This window comes from Gastrolobium bilobum, unplaced genomic scaffold (genome assembly GCF_033153095.1).
Source record: "Gastrolobium bilobum isolate Gb01-03AN ecotype WA unplaced genomic scaffold, APGP_CSIRO_Gbil_v1 utg4315, whole genome shotgun sequence".
Taxonomy (NCBI): Eukaryota; Viridiplantae; Streptophyta; class Magnoliopsida; order Fabales; family Fabaceae; genus Gastrolobium; species Gastrolobium bilobum.
In genome coordinates, this window is record NW_026896566.1 from 107691 (window position 1) to 125692 (window position 18002).

An 18002-nucleotide genomic window follows, 5' to 3' on the forward strand; every position below is an offset into this window, starting at 1 on the left:
CTGAAACTTACGAGTCGTATTATACCCCATCCCATTCATGCAGATGGGCAGTGCAACTTCACTGAGATGCTCAGTGCTGCTGCGACATGCTCATGCAGAAATGCAACGTATGAGACATGCAGGAATGGATGGATGGTCTAAAAAACCCTATTCTAAGGGAACATGAATGCCATTTGCTTTTATTTCCTCGCTTAAAATGAAAGGAACAGAAATGGGGGAGGAAATAAAAACCTAATAGATAAAAGCAATGAAAGATAAAGAAATTGTCTCAATGTGTACTTTCAGGAGAATGATGTATCCGGCTTAAAATTAGCGACTCAGACTCATTTGACCCAGGCATCAAAGCATCACAAGCTCTGGGAGAACCATCCTCAAAAATTAAGGGTCTAATCATTGTGTCATCGAAACCCCGCTTTTCATCTGCACGATGGGCAAAACCAGTACTTTTAGCTTTGTTATTCATGTTATCACCATCATCGTGCAATGTTGGAGATAACTGAAGTTCATTTTTGAATGCCATGGGGCTTTTCTCCTCTGCATTCCCCGAATTCACCATATCAGAAATGACTTTGTCCTCTTTCTCACACAAACCTGCTACAGGCTCTCTTTGCTTCTCGTGACCACAAGATGGACTAGAAATGACTAGCTTCGAAGAATGGTTACAATCATGATCCAGCTCCTTTTGACTGCAGGTTTGATCAATCTCTTCCAAATTCTCCTTAGCAGGAGAGAGAGCTTCCATTTTCTTATGTTCAAATGTAGGCATTGGCACATTGTCCATTTCATCCAAAGCTGAGGCAGAAATCTGCTCACTCACCAAGCTGGGAAGAGGAACTGATTCATCCACTAGCACCTGATTGGATGCTGAAATAATATCTACTTTCCCATCACTAAGCAGTTCCGTTCTCTGCTGCTTGTAAAGATCTATGGCTCTCTGCAAATTGAAGAAAATTTTCACTCATCAAGATTCCAGAATCTAGTATTTATGAATTCATCGGACTAAAATGTCAAATGTAAACAAGGGCAAACCCCAGTGTACAAAGACTCACCGACTTAAGTCAAATGTGAATCCAGGAAATTAAAATTCAAGAAGACAATACAAATTTCTATAACCAAAAAAGAATGATCATATCATTTGAAGTCTAAAGGTAAAACAAGTAGTACTCACCTACAGGAAATCACTGTATCAAAGTTATAACTCAAGTAGTTTTACCTGGAAGAGGGAATCATCAATTGCGGGCAAAGGTGAATGCCTTGAAAAAGTGGCAGCATATATCTTTCGTGCTCTTGAGCCATTCTGTTAAATCACGACAGTGGAAAACAATCAAAGGTCATTTATTGAATTTAATCAAAAAAAGAAGTCAAAAAGTGCAGTTCTAATTTGAGTAAATACACCAGTTGACTTAATGAAGTTAAAATCACTTCTCAAGAGGTTAGTTTAAAAATTCCCTTAATTAATCAGTCGAAGTTACAATTGGTGTCAATAATTACAGAACTCAATTCCACTATATAAGCTATATGAATTTTGGAACTGCAAAAGGAAGCAAAAAAGTTTTCAAAATTCAATACCTTCTGGAATAGTTTTGCACTAACATCTGCATCATTGGATGTATTCTTATCAACATTTACCAAACACATACACTGGTCATATAACTCTGGAATTACTAGGTCTGCTGAAATGTCGAGTTTGGAAAGGTAAAACTGGCTGAAAAGAGCAGGATAGTCACTTGGTGTCGAAGAATCAAGCCCCTTTTTGCATGCAGTTGTAGACAAAGAGTTCAAAGCTACTTTTGCTGGAGATACACTGGACGATTTTGTTTTAGGAGATTTCTCATGAAATTCATCCCGGCTGTGTTCATCATCTCGAGACACCTGAATAGACTGATCAGTCAAACCATCATCCACCCGCACAGGAACTGATTCATCTTTGCCAGCTAGGGAAGGCAAGTCCTCAGAATCACCATTCTGTTCTTTCCAAGTCTCTGAACCAGATTCCCATCCACGACTATTTATTGAATGCCTGTTCCGGTCCCAATCAGAACCACCATACATGTGAGGATCATCTCTGAAGACACCGTTACTACTTTCCCATCCACGCAAATGAGCAGGGCCTGCACCATCCATCACATTTTGCCACCCAAGTGGGCGCAAGTGACCTGGAAACCTATCAACATCACCAATATGATAAGGAATACCAGCATGGTTAACTTCCATTGAAGGCCTAACACCAAAGAGAGGTTGAGATGTAAACTGAGGCATCATTGTTTGAAAACCTCCATGTGCTGGCCCATGTTGGAAAGGAACAAATCCATTAGGCACTGGTGAAGTCCAGTTTGGAACAGCCCTCCAAGAATTTCCATGCCCTCTTCCAAAACCAGGATCACTACTTCTTCTGTATCGAGTATTGGAGTTATCTCTAACATCATCCTCTGAAGAACCCATAAATGGTCTGTCTAGTGCAGCCCTGAAAGCTGGTGGTGGAGGAATTACTGAAGCATTGCCTTGACTACCCCTACCATAAAACGATGATTCTGCTTGAGGGGGCTCGTCCAATGGTGGTTTCTCTTGAGTCAACTCCCGGCCAAGTCTTCCGTCAGAAGTAGAGAAATCTCTACCCTCAACACTGTTCCTCCTTCCCCTTTCTTCAATTTCAAGGCTCTGCCTAACACCACTTTTATTCATGTACCTGCGTTCAATGCTTATGGAAGGAGATCTTTCCATCTGGCCCTTGGGAGCAGCCTTAGCACTGGAAGACCTTTCTGTTGACAAATCCCCTACAGGACCATCATCTATTTTGAAGGGTTTTTCCATTGATTTGTATTTAGGGCCTCTCTCTAATATTCCAGAAAACCCCTCTCGTGAGCCTCTGGTTCTCTGTTCTATCATTGATTCTCTATACATTGGATCATCAGAATTTGCATTCCTGAAACATGGGGAAAATGGCATCCAGTTATAATCGTCCATGGTATAACTCTCATACACATAAGCTTCCCAAGGGAAAAGGCAAAAGCTGAACCCAATAACCAGATTATAAATTTAAAATCAAGAAAACAACATCACAACTGTTGTCAACAAACACGGGTTAATTATTTCCCCAGTTGGCAAAGCAAAAGACTGCTTATCATTATCTACAAACACCTCTCATCTATTCAAAGAATTGTGCAAAATTATTTTTTTAACAAAATATAAGATGTTGAAATTGTAATCTATACAGATGATGTCAGTAATCATAAATGATTTAGGATGCATTAATCTTTAAACTTCCTCAGAGAAAATTCCTAAAGAAAACTGTTCATTTGAAATGATAGCAACACTACTGAAAAGCAGCAAAACCCTGATAAATTAATGAAACTGAGAAGTTCACAAATTTAACATCTCTATAATCACATGGTAAGCACATAGAGGGAATTATGCATAAAGACTCTAAAAATTAACTTACAATGTTCCAATCAAACTCCCAAGAAAACTAAAAGGTACCTATATTCATCTTTGCCAATATGTGTATTTGATGTAGGAGAAGATCTGTGTCTTTTGACCGTCCCAGTTGAATCTGCAAAAGCTTGCCGTGGTTGGGATCTTCCCTTGTCAACATCAGAATCAGCTTTACCGCTGCTCAAGCTTCTCTTCTCTCCATCAGGATATTGGCCTTTAGTAACTCTAGATTTAGCATCAATATAATCATCATGGTCATTCAAAGTTCTTTTCTTTGCCCCACTATCTTTGCCTTTGGCACTTCGATCATCCACACGTGACCCATCACGATCACGGTGACGGTGGCGGTCACGATCATGATTACGATCACGGTCACGGTCATGATCTCGATCCCAGTACCAATCTCGATCTCTGTCATAATCACGATCCCTATCAAGATCATAATCACGTTCATGAACACGTTCATTGGGCTGCTCCCGGTCACGACCAGATTCCAAATCACGGTCTCGTTCACGGTTATGGTCTTGCTCATGGTCACCCTCTGGAAGCTTGGTTCTTTTTTGTCTTAATTCTAAACTATGCCTTTCTTCCCTTTCATGTTTATCATCAGACTTAACGCTAGTATGATCTTTTGCAGGATGCTCATTTCGTTGCTTGTCATGTCGACGTTTGCTCTCCCTGTCTGTCTCTTCCCTATGCTTGTCTCTATATTTCTCATCCTTTCTTTTCCCATCCTTCTGCCTTCCACCCTTGGCATTCTCATCCCTCAAAGACAAATGTCTATCATAACTATCTCCAACATTATCTTGATGCTTATCGCTGTCACCAGAGTCCCTCTTCTTCCGCATTCGCCTCTCAAGCTGGTTATCAAGTTCAGTGCTTCGCAATTCATCCACTTTCCTCAAATCTGCAATAAGATATAGGTCAAAGTCAATAACTGTCTTCCAGGCAAAAAAGTAGAGAACATCACATGTCTATAATCAAAAGCCCGTAAGAAATAATGTGCATCACGAGAAAGAATACATGAGGAATTGAGGACCAAAATATTACAGCACACACATCAAAAGTCAATTTATCTTCAACCATGAAAGTGGTGAACATGGGACATTTCGCGGCATGTTATTAACAAAACAACATTAATTGTCAGCACATCAATTAGACATTGATTGCAAACTCTACCACAGCTTGCACAATATTGCCAGATTTATACCAGCATGAAATTCATTTTAGCTGAATAAAAAAAGAGGATATGAGTTGTTTTGATAAACTCTTAAATAATAACAGAATATTTGCTGACCACACTTTCAAAGAACACAATGAGATTGCAGGACAAAACAACGATTAAAAAACAATATGACACAATGACTAGAATGATAGATTGTTAGAAAGAACAAGTTGAGTCAAAGGCTAAAAGTAAATAATACATCATAAATTTTTCTTGAAAGGGCCCACAGGAATTAATAACATCTTCGGAAGCTACAGACTTTCATAATATAAATATTGAAAAGAAAATCTACTCAGACCTTAATATATCAATACAATAAAGATTGGCATTTTGCATGCATCAAGCATTTTATCCTAAATCACTAACACCTGCTTCTGAGAAAGGAAGAAAAAGAATTTCCAAAATCAGCAGAACATATTCATTCTACATGCATAGTAGGTAAATAGGATAGAAAGAAGTTGTTTGATTGAGGACTAGAAAGGAGTACTGCCGAACAAACTAAACAAGAATACAGCACAATCAAACAAGCTCAATTAGGGAATAAAGCTCTGCACTCTCACTGCATATCCAACAGGAATATTTCATAACAGATGTAAGGATAATAATACAGTATCCTTAAATTTGTGAGCATTCTGCTTCAACCAAATACAACAAATAACCACATTAACAGACTAATGTTTTGCCCTCCTTACAACATCAGGGTGATTAACTCTTACAAAATACATATGACAAAAGCATGGTAATAAAACAACATCCATAGAATCAAACATGTGCAAACACAAATTACAACATATGAAAAAGAAAATTATTACCCATACACAAACCAAACACCAAATTCTCAACATACAGGAAAAAAAAACCACACTGTAGTCCCAAGGTTTAAACCAGGCCAAATTACCTTTTCTAATATAGTTAAAGACCCACTCAAACCAGAGATCAATTCAAATCCAACAAAAAATATGAGCCAAAACCACCAAATGTGCAATAGAAAAATTACAGAATGATATAATATAATGATCCCTCCAACAGTGGACGCGTATTAAAAAAACTCAGAGATCTGACGAGAGAAGAAAATGGGGCTAAAGAACCTCGTGTATGCGTAGCATCCTGCCTCATTATTGTTCCCATCCATATAATCTTGGAAAATAATTTCAACGCTCAAAATCACATATAAAATCATGTTTATTGACTCAACAACCATCATTGAGGCCTACCCCATCAACCAAACCAATAATTTCATGACAAGAACATAGTTATTAATTGCGAGTAGCGGCTGGTAGCGGTCAACCCCAAAAATGCTATAGCGGTATTCTAGGTAGTGGTATAGCCGCTACAATGAAGTCCATTCAAATTGGGTATAATAAACACTAACTTGAATGAGATAAGTATAATTACCTTAAAAAATATTATTATCTATAATCTATACATAATAATTAACACATTATCACTTTAAATTAAAATAATTATGTAATATAAAATATATAATTTTCAATATAAAATAAAATATATTAATTATTAATTTAACTTTTTCACAAAATTTAACTAACATAATACCCATTAGAGAATGTAGATCGAAATTAAGTCAGAATATCAGATGTTTTTTGGCCTTGGCTTGCTGCAAAATGAGTGAGAGAAAGAGATACCGAAATATTCCTTATCTTCACTGGATATTGAAACAATCTGAGAGGAGATCTTTCTTTGCTTCCCACTGGATATGAAAACAGAATCAGGGAGGAATCGAAATCGTCCCATAGTCAAAGAGATTGTGCCGAAAGCTTGCCGGAAATTGGGTGAGAGAGAGCTTCTGGAAAATGAGAAAGAGAGACTGAAATGGAGACGGCTGCTGGAGATAGAAATTTAGAAGGAAAGTGTCGACATGGGGATAGGGTTTCATAATATGAAAAACTAAAAGTCTATTAGATCCTCAATATTTAAAAGTTAGTCTATTTTACCCTTAAAATTAAATGGTTAGACTATTTTGCCCTTAAACTGCATCTCCTTCATTGAAGCCCTAAAAACTTCATCTCCTTCATTGAAGCCCTAATATCGCATCGCTACTGCTGCGATCCGCAACTTGAGAAAGCAGCCACTACGGCCGCTACCGTAAACAGTAGCATTGCATGCGCATTGTTGTGGTTGGGTGCCGCTACCTGCTACTAATGTGTTATAGCGTGCGATAGCGCTGCTAGATAAGAATTTGTGTAAATACCAAAAAAATTAGCCCTAAATTAAATGAACCAATCCATCCCTCATTGAAGCACACCACTATTTACATGTGACTGATTCTAAACCACTTCTAATTGCCCATTCATGTGAAGTATAAAATAAGCCATGCCATTAATGCAAGCTCTCCACACATGGATCCGAACAATGAGTGCGCGTATGAGGTTGAACCTTTGCACACTGATAAGATAACCCGGGTAGTCACAGGTTCAAATCGCAGGAACAACCTTGCTGCTTATCAGGGTAAGGCTGTGTACATTTACTCTCCAAACCACACAATGGTGGAAGCCTTGTGCACTGGACTGGGCTTTATACACAAACACACACATATCTTGGTATATAATTTAAATTTCTCACTGTAAAAGAGGGCTTTATTTTTTATAGGTTCATTTGCACTACTATGAAATTATTTAATTAATGGTCAGCTTGATAGGCAGCATCCATTTCATCAATATGCAACCAATGACTTGAAACTCTAGAATAAGTGTTTTACATACATAATCTAAGGAGCTACTAACAATATTAAACATGTTAGAGTTTATGTTGTTCTCAAAAAAGAAGGATTTTCTCTTCCCAAACTAGAGTAACATTATTAAATGCAAAATGATTTACTACCCATATAAATAGTCTGAGTAAAATGATAGATTTTCCGTTTTATCTTCCATTCATAGCACGCCAAATGCACTAAGGTACTAGAGACAGTTCCAAAATAATAAATATATGCATGGAGAAAAGCAACAGAAGAAAAAAGAAAAGATATAATGGAAAAGGATGAGCATCCTATCTCTTCTATAACATATAAGTCAAAATATAATCAAACTGCTAATTTTCAAATTAAAAACTTTACATGACTCATAATTAAGATATGCTTCAATCAACCCCCTGAGATAAAAACCAAATAGTCTCTTGAAATAAAATGATTAGTCAATGTTAAAAACTTGAAATACAAAAACAATATAGAATAAAGTTTTCCCAGGCCTGTCTATACTACAGCAACAATGCAAGTCAAGAACTACATAAGTTATGCTTGGAATAGCAAAGTGTGATGCAATTCTTGAACTCTATAATATATAGTGAAAGGTTATATCCAAAAATTTTAAAACAATATTCCTTCGAAGTTCTTTTTTTTTAAAAAAAAAAAGATAATTCGATTGTCAATATGAAACGAACCTTGGGAGAGCTTCACCCCAAAAACTAGCTTGTAAGGTAGAAGAGCCCAAAGTCCATATAAACCCACAACAGAACCTTATGTTTTGGATATGGGACTCCACGTCCCATACCTTGCAATTGGATCGTAACATCCCACCACGCTCCGCAGCCTTGGCGCCCAAGCGGGCTGGCTTTGTGCTAGTCTTTTACTAGCCCTAGGCGAACACTGCAATGTCAGCGTCACCAATCGCGCCACTTGATTGCAACTAGGAGACATAGGATGCTCTAATATCAATTGATACAAACCTTGAGAGAGCCTCACCCCAAAAGCTAGCAAGTAAGGTAGGATCGCCCAAAGTTCATATAAACCCCACACCAAAACCTTATGTTTCCAATGCTTAGTTGTCAATAGCAGTTAGCGGTCGACCCCGAAAATGGTATAGCGGTGTAGCGGGTAGCGGTATTACCGCTACGGTGAAGTATTAATTCCACATATATTATACTAACAGTCAAGAAACGAGGCAATACCGTTTTTAGTATTAATGCTCAAACATAAGAAGTCACACAAAATCAAACACATAATTCCACAATCAATGTCAAATACAAGGAACATAAAGGAAGGATCCAAAATTAAACACAATTGAACAATAAAATTGTCAAATAGTTAAGTACAAGAAGTGAACTAATAAAGAAAATCATCATCATCTCCGGATTCTCCATCAAATTCCAACGTGGGAGTGGTGTAGCGGGTAGAGGTATTGCTGCTACGCTACGCCGCTACCTTCCGCTACGGCCAATGTCGCGTAGCGTCGCGGTTTGTAGCGGCCGACTGCCGCTACCCGCTACGGTAGCGGTTTAGCGGCGCTACGGGCCGCTACTGACAACCTAGTTCCAATGTGGAACTCCAAGTCTCGCACCTTGCAATTGGATCATAACACAATAAAACAACAATGAAAATAGAAAGAAATTTACCTCTACTAATTTTTGAGTAAAAGATTCCACAATGCTAATTTGCTCAAACAAGTTTAAAATTCAATTACTTATTACATATATCTACTTCACATCTATTTATAAGGTGAATTTCGCTTATACATGCAATTCATAGGTGCATTCAATATTCATATCCAAATACTATGGACCTTAGTCTTTTTTCCCCAGATCACATCTGATTCAAAAAGCAATATAACCCAAAAATAAAAATGAAACCAAAATGATATGAATCACTAACTTAATTGTTACAAATTCAAGTGTGAGTGATGAATAATGAAGTTTCGAATTGGTTAAAAATAGACTAAGTAAGGACCATATAAGTAGAAAAACCCATAAAATTAAAGCCATAAAGTTTTGGGTTAAGATGTGGTCTCAGGTCTATTTATTGTGGTTTGAGTTTCCTGCTTAGCTCATTGATGGAGGTCTCCCGTGTTTTGGGCTTCCTTTAATGACCTAATTAGTGGTATCAAAGTGAATGGTTTGGCTAGGCAAAATATTTGGATATAGTGGTTGGTGTTTGGGTTTGTGCTTGACAAACTCATATTGTGGAGTCAAGACTTGAGCATCTTTGGTTGGTAAATCCATTAATACCTTCCGCTTGAGGGGGAGCATACTAATATTGGGCCTCTTTTTGTGGTGTGTCAATGTGTGTTTCCTACTTAACCCATCACTGGAAGTCTCCATTGTCCTGTACTCCCCCTCATGACCTAACAATAACATTCCCAGAGCTAAAATAACTTCATAAGGCAACCACCTCAACTGAAGCTAAGGGTTGGGACGTTGGGAGCAAAGCATTGATGTGATAGATCTCATTGATTCTTGGGGTTGCAACAGATTAATTAGTAAGAAAAAGGTACTTTCAAAGACTTCAAAATTGCAAGGGCACAATCTGCTCCATATATGAGTCTCGGGCAGCCTAACAGTTTAAAGGTATAATCAAACATAAATAATTCTATGCAGCAGAGAAGGGAGAGAGATTGGTAAAATGACTTCACCTCCGGGGGAAGCAGGTAAATTGGAATCAATTGAAAGGATGGAAGTAGAAAAGCATCGAGAAAAACCTACAACCTAAAAAGAGCTTGATACCCTTAGACACGTTTTTCCAGAATGTCACCAGACATGAAATTGGCAAAACAACTTTTACACAAATTGGGAGAAAGGAGAGATCCCATTAGTCATAAAGTGTGCCTATTCATTCTAATGAACCAGAGAAATGGAGATAACCGAAAACAAATACATCACTTAATGGAAACATTTGCACAGCGGAAAAAAAGAAGAAGCAAAATAGTAAACTACCACCACAGCAGAGCAACTAATTTGGAATCCAATCAAATCATACGAAACTGAAAAGTGGTATTAGATATTCAGAGTGAAGCTGTCATTAAGGCATTACAGTAAGTGGTCACAAAATGATTCAGGCTTCAAATCTATACTCTAATCACTCACCCTTATTCTCAATATTTGAGGTTCAAAAAACGATTACACTACAAATTTAAGCATAGCACACGCGTGAATATACATGCCACAAGTCAATCAGTTACCTTACCAGTATTTTCATAACCTTGCTTTGATATTCTCAGATCTTCATTATCAACCGATCTCTCGTTCCTACCTTCCTTAACCTTCGCCGCACCTTCTCTACTTTCCTTCCGACCCGAATCCCTGTGCTGCTTGCCGTCGCCCCTCGCTCGCTCGTCCTTGTCGCCATTCCGCTTCTCTCCTCCACCGTCACCGCTCCGCTCCTTGCGCCGCTTCGATGTGCCGTAGTACTCATCGGAATGTTCCCCGTTTCCGGTCCCGTCCTTCGAATCGACCTTCCGCTTCTCGCTCGAACCAGAATCCTTCAAAGCCTTGGTAGCAACACTCTCGTCCTTCCCCTTCCGGTGATCCTTCAAACCGGAATCCCTCTCGGAGTCCGAGTGCTCCCTCGCGTCTCTCGAACCGTGCTTGCTCGATTTCTGCTTCGAACTCCGCGGCATCGCCGAAACCCAAAACCCTATTCCGTGGCAGTGAAATCGGAAGGCGCGGAGCCCTAATTTGCAAAGCCGATGAACGGCGTCGTTGAATCAGGGGGCTGAACCCCAAAGGCGAAGAGTTGAAAAGGTTTTTTTGTGCAAAGAGTGAAGTGAAGTTCGTGAGAATGTTTCGCCGGAAGGAAAGGGTGTGGTGGCCGGAAAATGAATCGAGAAAGAGAGATAAGTGGGTCCGAATTATGAGATAGGGATCGAGTGAGGCACAAATTACGGTGGAGTCCAGCAGAATTTTGGTGAGTGTTTAGGGATAAATGTGGATCATGGTTTTTGTCTCTGATGTTTTAAATCGAATAGCACTTTTTTTTTTGAAGTTTCTATTTATTTTGGTGGGGGAGGTTGTAGCGTAAAACTAGACTACCAAACTATTTTGCAATGTTATTAAACCCGGTCCGGTCATCGATCCGGTTAGAGTACTGGGTCATTGGGTCATTGATCGGACTGGTTGACTCGGATATATATAGATATATAAATATGAACATGTAAATTCAATTATATTCTCTATATCTAAAATGAATTAAATAAGCTCAAAACCATGAAGCATAAATAAATAAAAATGTATACTATTTCTATTTCAATTTAAATTGCAACTCAGAATCCCTATAAACATACATCTCAATGACATTGAACTCATATTTTTCAAATTCAACTACATTAAAAACGAAATATGTCATTTTTACCCAAAAAAAATGACATATGTTATAATCTATTAATTTATTATTTCGCAAATTGTTTCAATATTAAAAGTTAAAATTGGAGGTCATTGTAGAAAAGTATATTAGCAAATAAAATTACAAAAATAAAATAAAATGAGTTCTACATTTTTTCTCACAAGATGAAACAATTTTGTTTATTTTTTTTTTAAATGCATGACCCGTCCAGGTCACTGGGTCACCGGGTCACCTGTTTTGACCGGGTCGATGCATAAGCGGTCCAATGCTTGACCCGAACCGGTCTGATGCCCGGGTCGCCAGATCTCGGGTCGACCCGGTCGGATCGGGCCGGGTTTTACAACACTGCTATTTTGGATGAGATTGAAATAATTGGAAACTCTTATTCATAATATTGTTCTTTAGGTTTTTTTATTTTATTTATGGTGGAATTTTTTCTTTTGTTGTGGCAATGTTGAAGTTGATGAAGCTGATATGGAAGGGAAGAAACAATGGAGTTTTTAATGATGAATGGGAAACTCCTATAGAAATTGTGAGACATGCTATGATGTTTATGCAGAATGTATCAGTGGCTGAAAAAATGTTCTGTAAAGCTGGTTTGATGGTTGACAGTAGGAGTGTGAGGAAGCCCCATTGGGAAGCACCTCCAACTACCTGGATAAAGCTTAATTCGGATGGAGCTTGCTCCGTAAAAGGAACACGTCTCAGCTGTGGTGGTGTCATCCGAAGCTGTAATGGGGATTGGATTGCTGGTTTTTCAAAAGGACTTGGGTGTGGTAATATTCTGATGGCTGAGCTAAGGGGTATATTAATTGGCTTGGAATGGACTTGGGTAAAAGGCTACCAACGAGTGATGGTGGAAACAGATTCCATGGATGCATGTGAGTTGATTACTCAAGGATGTGTGGATTCGCACCCTTGCCATCTGCTCATGCTTAGGATAAGAGAGATGCTGGAGAAGAGTTGGATGGTGAGGGTTGATCATGTGAATAGAGAATGCAATAGAGTGGCGGATTGGCTAGCTCGCCAGGCTTCGCAGGTGGACTGGAGTATTGTTTGGCTTAGTGAACCCCCTGAGGGTTGTTTAGATCTTTTGTTGGAAGATTGTAGGGCGAGCTGTGCCCAAGGTAGTAGGTAGTTTGTTTTCTTTGGTTGTTTATTTTCCTTACTTGTACAAAAAAAAAAAAAATGTTGAAGTTGATGAAGGGTTAAAGGGATATTCGCCGTGCTAAATTCATATACACCTTTGTCTTAAATCATATTTTGACTTGAGATAAAAGTAGTGTGGCATAAATTTGCCTCTATTTAAGGGGCCGTTTGGTATATGCCTTTTTGGAGGATTTATAGAAAATTATTTTTTTTAAAATTTTAAATTTTTAGATATTATCATAAACTGAATATAAAAATTATATTTTTAAAAATTAAAATTTTCAGATAAATTTTTTTTTTCTTCTACCAAACGCTCCCTAAGTTCAATCTTCGAGCATTAGTCCTTATTGTTCCTTCGAGCATTAATCATATTTTAAAATTAAAAGAAAAGTGATATATAAACAAACTAGTAGAAGACATGAATTGAGTAGGGCCAAAATTACGACAGAGCACAACTGAGGGTTGATGAGTGTTTAGGGATATATGTGAAAAATCGTGTTTGTTTTGTGACATTTTAAATTGCGGTTCGCTTTTTTTGTCGTTACTACAGTTAATTTATCTGCAGTAAGTCCAATACAACGTTGTTTTGGGACGAAAATCATGGTGTTTTTATAATTTTAATTTATTTCAGGGTTATAATGGTCTTTATATTTATAATTTTTTAAAATTTCAATACCAAAATGACATCATTTTGAAAATAAATGCAGATAACTTATCTGCAGTAATTGCAGAAATATTTTTCCCTTTAAATTGAATACTGCATTAGCACTCTTTTCTTTAGTTTTTTCTTAAGAGTTTTTTTTTCCTATAGCGGATATTTTTATCTTTAAATGAGACTCAGAAAACAATGATTTGGACGAGAATGAGGTAATATGGAAGCTCTTGTTGATGAAATATCCTTCTTGGTTTATGGTCGTTCTGTTTTTATGGAGGAAAATGCTCTAGGGACCGCATTGATATTTGATTTTCCTTTCATTATCTAATAAGAATTCAACATATTAGAGAAAAAGTTGTAGCTGCCAGATAATATTGATGTCAAATGATCATAGTCTTTTACTTGTCTTTAACAACACAACTCAAATTTGTTTAATTGTGTGGGGTTCAGTTAAAAAGGCTTTAGTGACGAAACTATGACTTTATTTACAATCCTTTCCCCGAAAAGTTCCATCATGTTAGGGAAAGAAACATAACTGGCAGAGAGCAGTGATGCCAAATAATCATACCTTTTTGCTTATGTGAATAGCACAACTTGAAATTTGTTTTCCTTTTTGGGTTTTGTTCAAAATACACCTAGTTCATTTTATTTTATTTTATTTTTAAAAAATAAATTATTGACCAATTAGTTTAGGATAAAAATTGAGTGAGGCCATAGTTATGGTAGAATACAATGGAGGTTTAGTGAGCATTTTAGGTAAATATAGAATATTGTGTGTGTTTGTGAAGTTTATAGTTGAATACCATATTATCACTCTTCTCTTCCCGAGTTTTTTTTTAAAGTATTAGTATTTTTTAGGGGTGAGAGAAGTTTATATTTTAAAATGAAAATTATAGACGATTTAGATGGAAATAAAATAATATGAAAGATTTTGTTTGTGGATTGGGGCGATTGAACTTTTGCCCCCTAATTAAAATAAATATTACAACTTTTCCTTTGTACCAAAACATTTCACTCATCTCTCCCTATTTAACCGTTGACCGAGTTATGTACTTGAGTAGAGAAGCTTGTTACTTGAGTATTTTTCGTGAAACAGTAGTTACTCGATATTAAGGTGTCTACTCGAGTATTTCACTTGAACTGAGTTTTCCACTATCATTATTTACTGGAGTACAAAGGTGGTGTACTCGAGTAACTTGTGTGACCTGGGGTTTTTATAAAACCCTCATTTCACACATTTCCCCCACCTCACATACTCGATTACCCATTTGAATAGGAGAAAAATTTTCGTACAATCATCTTCATTAAACAACTAAAATCGATCGGTCTTTCTTCCACCATCACCATCCTCTCCTTCTTCAACCGATTGGAATACCATTTAGGTATGTTTTTAGGGTTTTTTATGAACCCTATCCGAAATCCCTCTTTTTTCCTTGAATTTTTTCTCTGTCTGTTTGGTTTTTGGGTTGTTTTGTTGATTAACATGTCTAATTTGTTATGAATTAGAGCTGTGGAGCCAAATTTATGAACTCTAGGTTTTAATCTTTGGCGAATTCTGTTGTTTTTCCATGATGCGCCTTCATTCTCTAGGCCAGCTGTAGAGGAGTCTCTAGATATGTCGTTTGGTTATTTATTTGACAATGACATGGTGACAAATGATCGCTTCGTGAAGGACTTCATGAACCTAGGGATATGCGAGACGAAGTCACTGGATTCAGTGTTCTTCTGGTTTGAGGGTTTCGATGTAGTGAGACAGTTCGAGCAGGCATATCTGAGGGTGCTTGCGGAGATGGAGTGCCCCTATTCTGAGGTTATGGTGAGGGCATTCTACCATAACCTCCACTACTCATTGGGCGAGCTGACATCCCGTGTTTGTGGAATTGATATTATCATGACTACACTTATATGGACGAAGCTCCTTGGGTTTGACTTTGATGCGCAACCAGACGCAGCCATGTATGACTGAGACTGCCATGCTCCGATTGATGGTTATGATTGGGATGCAATCATCGACGAGACTTGGAGGCTTGATGTGCAACCTGGCCATTTTGCTCAGTATTTTGTGAGCATGCTCACTGTGCCTACCTGCATATTGTTCTACGTCATGACATGCATCTTATTCCAACGCTCACATAACAACGCGAAGGTGCTGAAGGGTGATTTTGTAGTTATGTGGGCCATCCTTCACAACATTAGGGTGAATTGGAGGCACTATACATGCATACTCATGCATAAGGCTACATGGTATCATACATTATGACTTAGGAAGAGGGTTATTGTCTACATAATAACTGCCTTGCTTACAAATTCCTTTTTATGCTTCAATTCAAGTTTTAGGTTAGTTTTAGGGTACCAATGTGTCATTCACTAACAAGAATCCTTATTCAATCTCCTGTATTACTATAGTTGGACTACGAGTGACAATTTGTGTGACATAAACAAATGCATAATATATAAAAAGGCAAGTACATATACTCCTGTATTACTATATATGGAATAGGTTCATCACATTTAACTTAATAAAATGTCCAAAAGTTTGACTATTTAGGCTTTGTTTGAGAGTTTGGAGAGAAAGGAAAGGAAGAGGATCCAAGGGGGAGAGAGGGGAAGGAAGGGAAGGAAATTGAAGGATATTCCCTTCTCTTGTTTGAGAGTTAAAAAAATGGTAAGGGAGATAAAGAGAGTGCTAATGGGATAATTTTACCATTTTATCCCATTTTTAAATTAATATAATTATTATCTTTTATAAATTAAATTAAATTTAAAATTTCTAACAAAATTATTTATGTACTTTTCACAGTACTAAAAAAGATCATATTTTCGACGAAATTTTTACGTTGCAAACGACGAAAATTTTGTCACAATTTTTTTTTTACGTCAGAATACTTTTCGTCAAAAAGAGACGGAATTTTTTCTCCGATGAAAATGTTTACAAAAATAAATTTTCTATCGAAATTTGTGACAAAATTTAGTTTTCGTCAAAAGTTTTGACGAAAATGATTTTCTCCATCAAATGTTTTAAACAAAAAAAGAATTCTGTCAAAAATTTTGACGGTTCAAAATTTCGATAGAAATACGTTCTGACAGAAATTTCGACGAAAATTGTTTTGTCAAAAATTTTGAGGGAAATGTTTAATTCGAAACTTTCGATGAAATTTAGATTCGATAAAAAATTTTGACAAAATATTTTTTTCGTCAAATTTTTTTATCAAAATATTTTTCGTCAAATTTTTTTATGGAAATATTTTCTGTTGAATATTTTTGACAGAAATGTGTCCCGTTGAAAATTTTGACGGAAATATTTTTTATTATATACATTTTACTTTTGTTAAAACTTTTGTTTATTTTTTTATCATATACATTTTACTGAAACACTCTTCATTAATTCACCTAAAATTACAGAAACACCCTTCATTAATCAAAACGACGTAGTTTTTTGGATAGCTGTAGATAATCTTATCTAAAGTGGCTGTAGAAATATTTTTTCCATATATATATATATAGAGGTAGGATCATTTGACACCGGTGTTAAATTTAAAATTTGACACCTCATCTAAGAGCCGTTAGATCAGAAAAGATCAATGACTCTGATTTGTAAACATGGGACATCATTGATCTTTTCTGATCTAACAGTTTTTAGATGAGGTGTCAAATTTAAAATTTGACACTGGTGTCAAAGGATCCTACCTCATATATATAACATGGCTGGCTAAATTTTTTGAAGTCCGACTGTGAATAAAAAAAAGAGTAAAGTATTTTTTCCGTCCTCAACAAATATTATAAGGCCCATTTTAATCTTCTAGGGAAAAAAAATCGACTTATAGTGCTTCTGAAATTCAAAATAGACTCAATTAATCAAAATCGTGGTCCATCTGAAATTTAAAGAAGATCCACGTTAGTCCCTGAAAAGGACTAACATGAGTTTATTTTGAATTTCAGATAGATCACAAGTCAACTTTATTTTATTCTAAAGGATTAAAATGAATGTCGTGATATTTGTTGATGATCCAAAAGTACACTTTACTTTAATAATAATAGTATAATGACCAAATTCACACAATAGACAACTGATTAAGAGACGGAACATGGGATGCAGTACACTGAAATAAAAAGTCCGAGCATAACTATTGTGAAGCATATTTTCAAACAGATCTAATTCTATGGTTGCTTCCAATCCCCAGGAGCTCCAGTGTATGGGAAGAAAGAAGATGGTTTGGCTTTGGCTATGGTTATGGTGGCATAGGAAGGAAGATGAAGGAAAAGAAAAGCAGGACTTTGATGTTATGTATGGCAGCCAGAGAATAAACGGGTAAACAGTCACACTTCATCTCTTATTTTAATGTCTTGCGGAGCTATTCATTCTAGTGCTACTCTCTTGTCAATTTTTACTTTGGAATTTTATTTTTGATTCGTATAATTATAAATAACAAAAAATTTACTAGCCCCACGAAATATTTAGTATTTCATTTAAGCCTAAG

General features: G+C 36.8%; 1 protein-coding gene across 2 annotated transcripts; it reads right to left on the minus strand.

The window, feature by feature from the left end:
* Positions 1–11323, minus strand: LOC133300604 (uncharacterized). Of its 2 annotated transcripts, none has more exons than XM_061500178.1 (5): positions 10566–11323; positions 3478–4339; positions 1570–2923; positions 1214–1297; positions 1–934 (listed from the first exon to the last, which is right to left on the minus strand). In XM_061500178.1, exons 1-5 carry the CDS (start codon positions 10996–10998, stop codon positions 269–271), a joined length of 3399 nt encoding a protein of 1132 aa, XP_061356162.1. In that variant the 5' UTR covers positions 10999–11323; the 3' UTR covers positions 1–268. The 2 variants fall into 2 exon arrangements, with proteins under 2 accessions (XP_061356162.1, XP_061356163.1); XM_061500179.1 differs by having other exon boundaries at positions 10561–10684.
* Positions 11324–18002: the final 6679 nt, after the last annotated feature.

Excerpts from the sequence above, each read along its gene's own strand:
- LOC133300604 (XM_061500178.1), bottom strand. The coding sequence starts at position 10,998 with ATGCCGCGGAGTTCGAAGCAGAAATCGAGCAAGCACGGTTCGAGAGAC. Across the intron at positions 4,340-10,565 it reads GCAAGGTTATGAAAATACTG|ATTTGAGGAAAGTGGATGAA; the intron begins GTAAGGTAACTG and ends ATCTTATTGCAG. Across the intron at positions 935-1,213 it reads TTGATGATTCCCTCTTCCAG|AGAGCCATAGATCTTTACAA; the intron begins GTAAAACTACTT and ends TTCAATTTGCAG.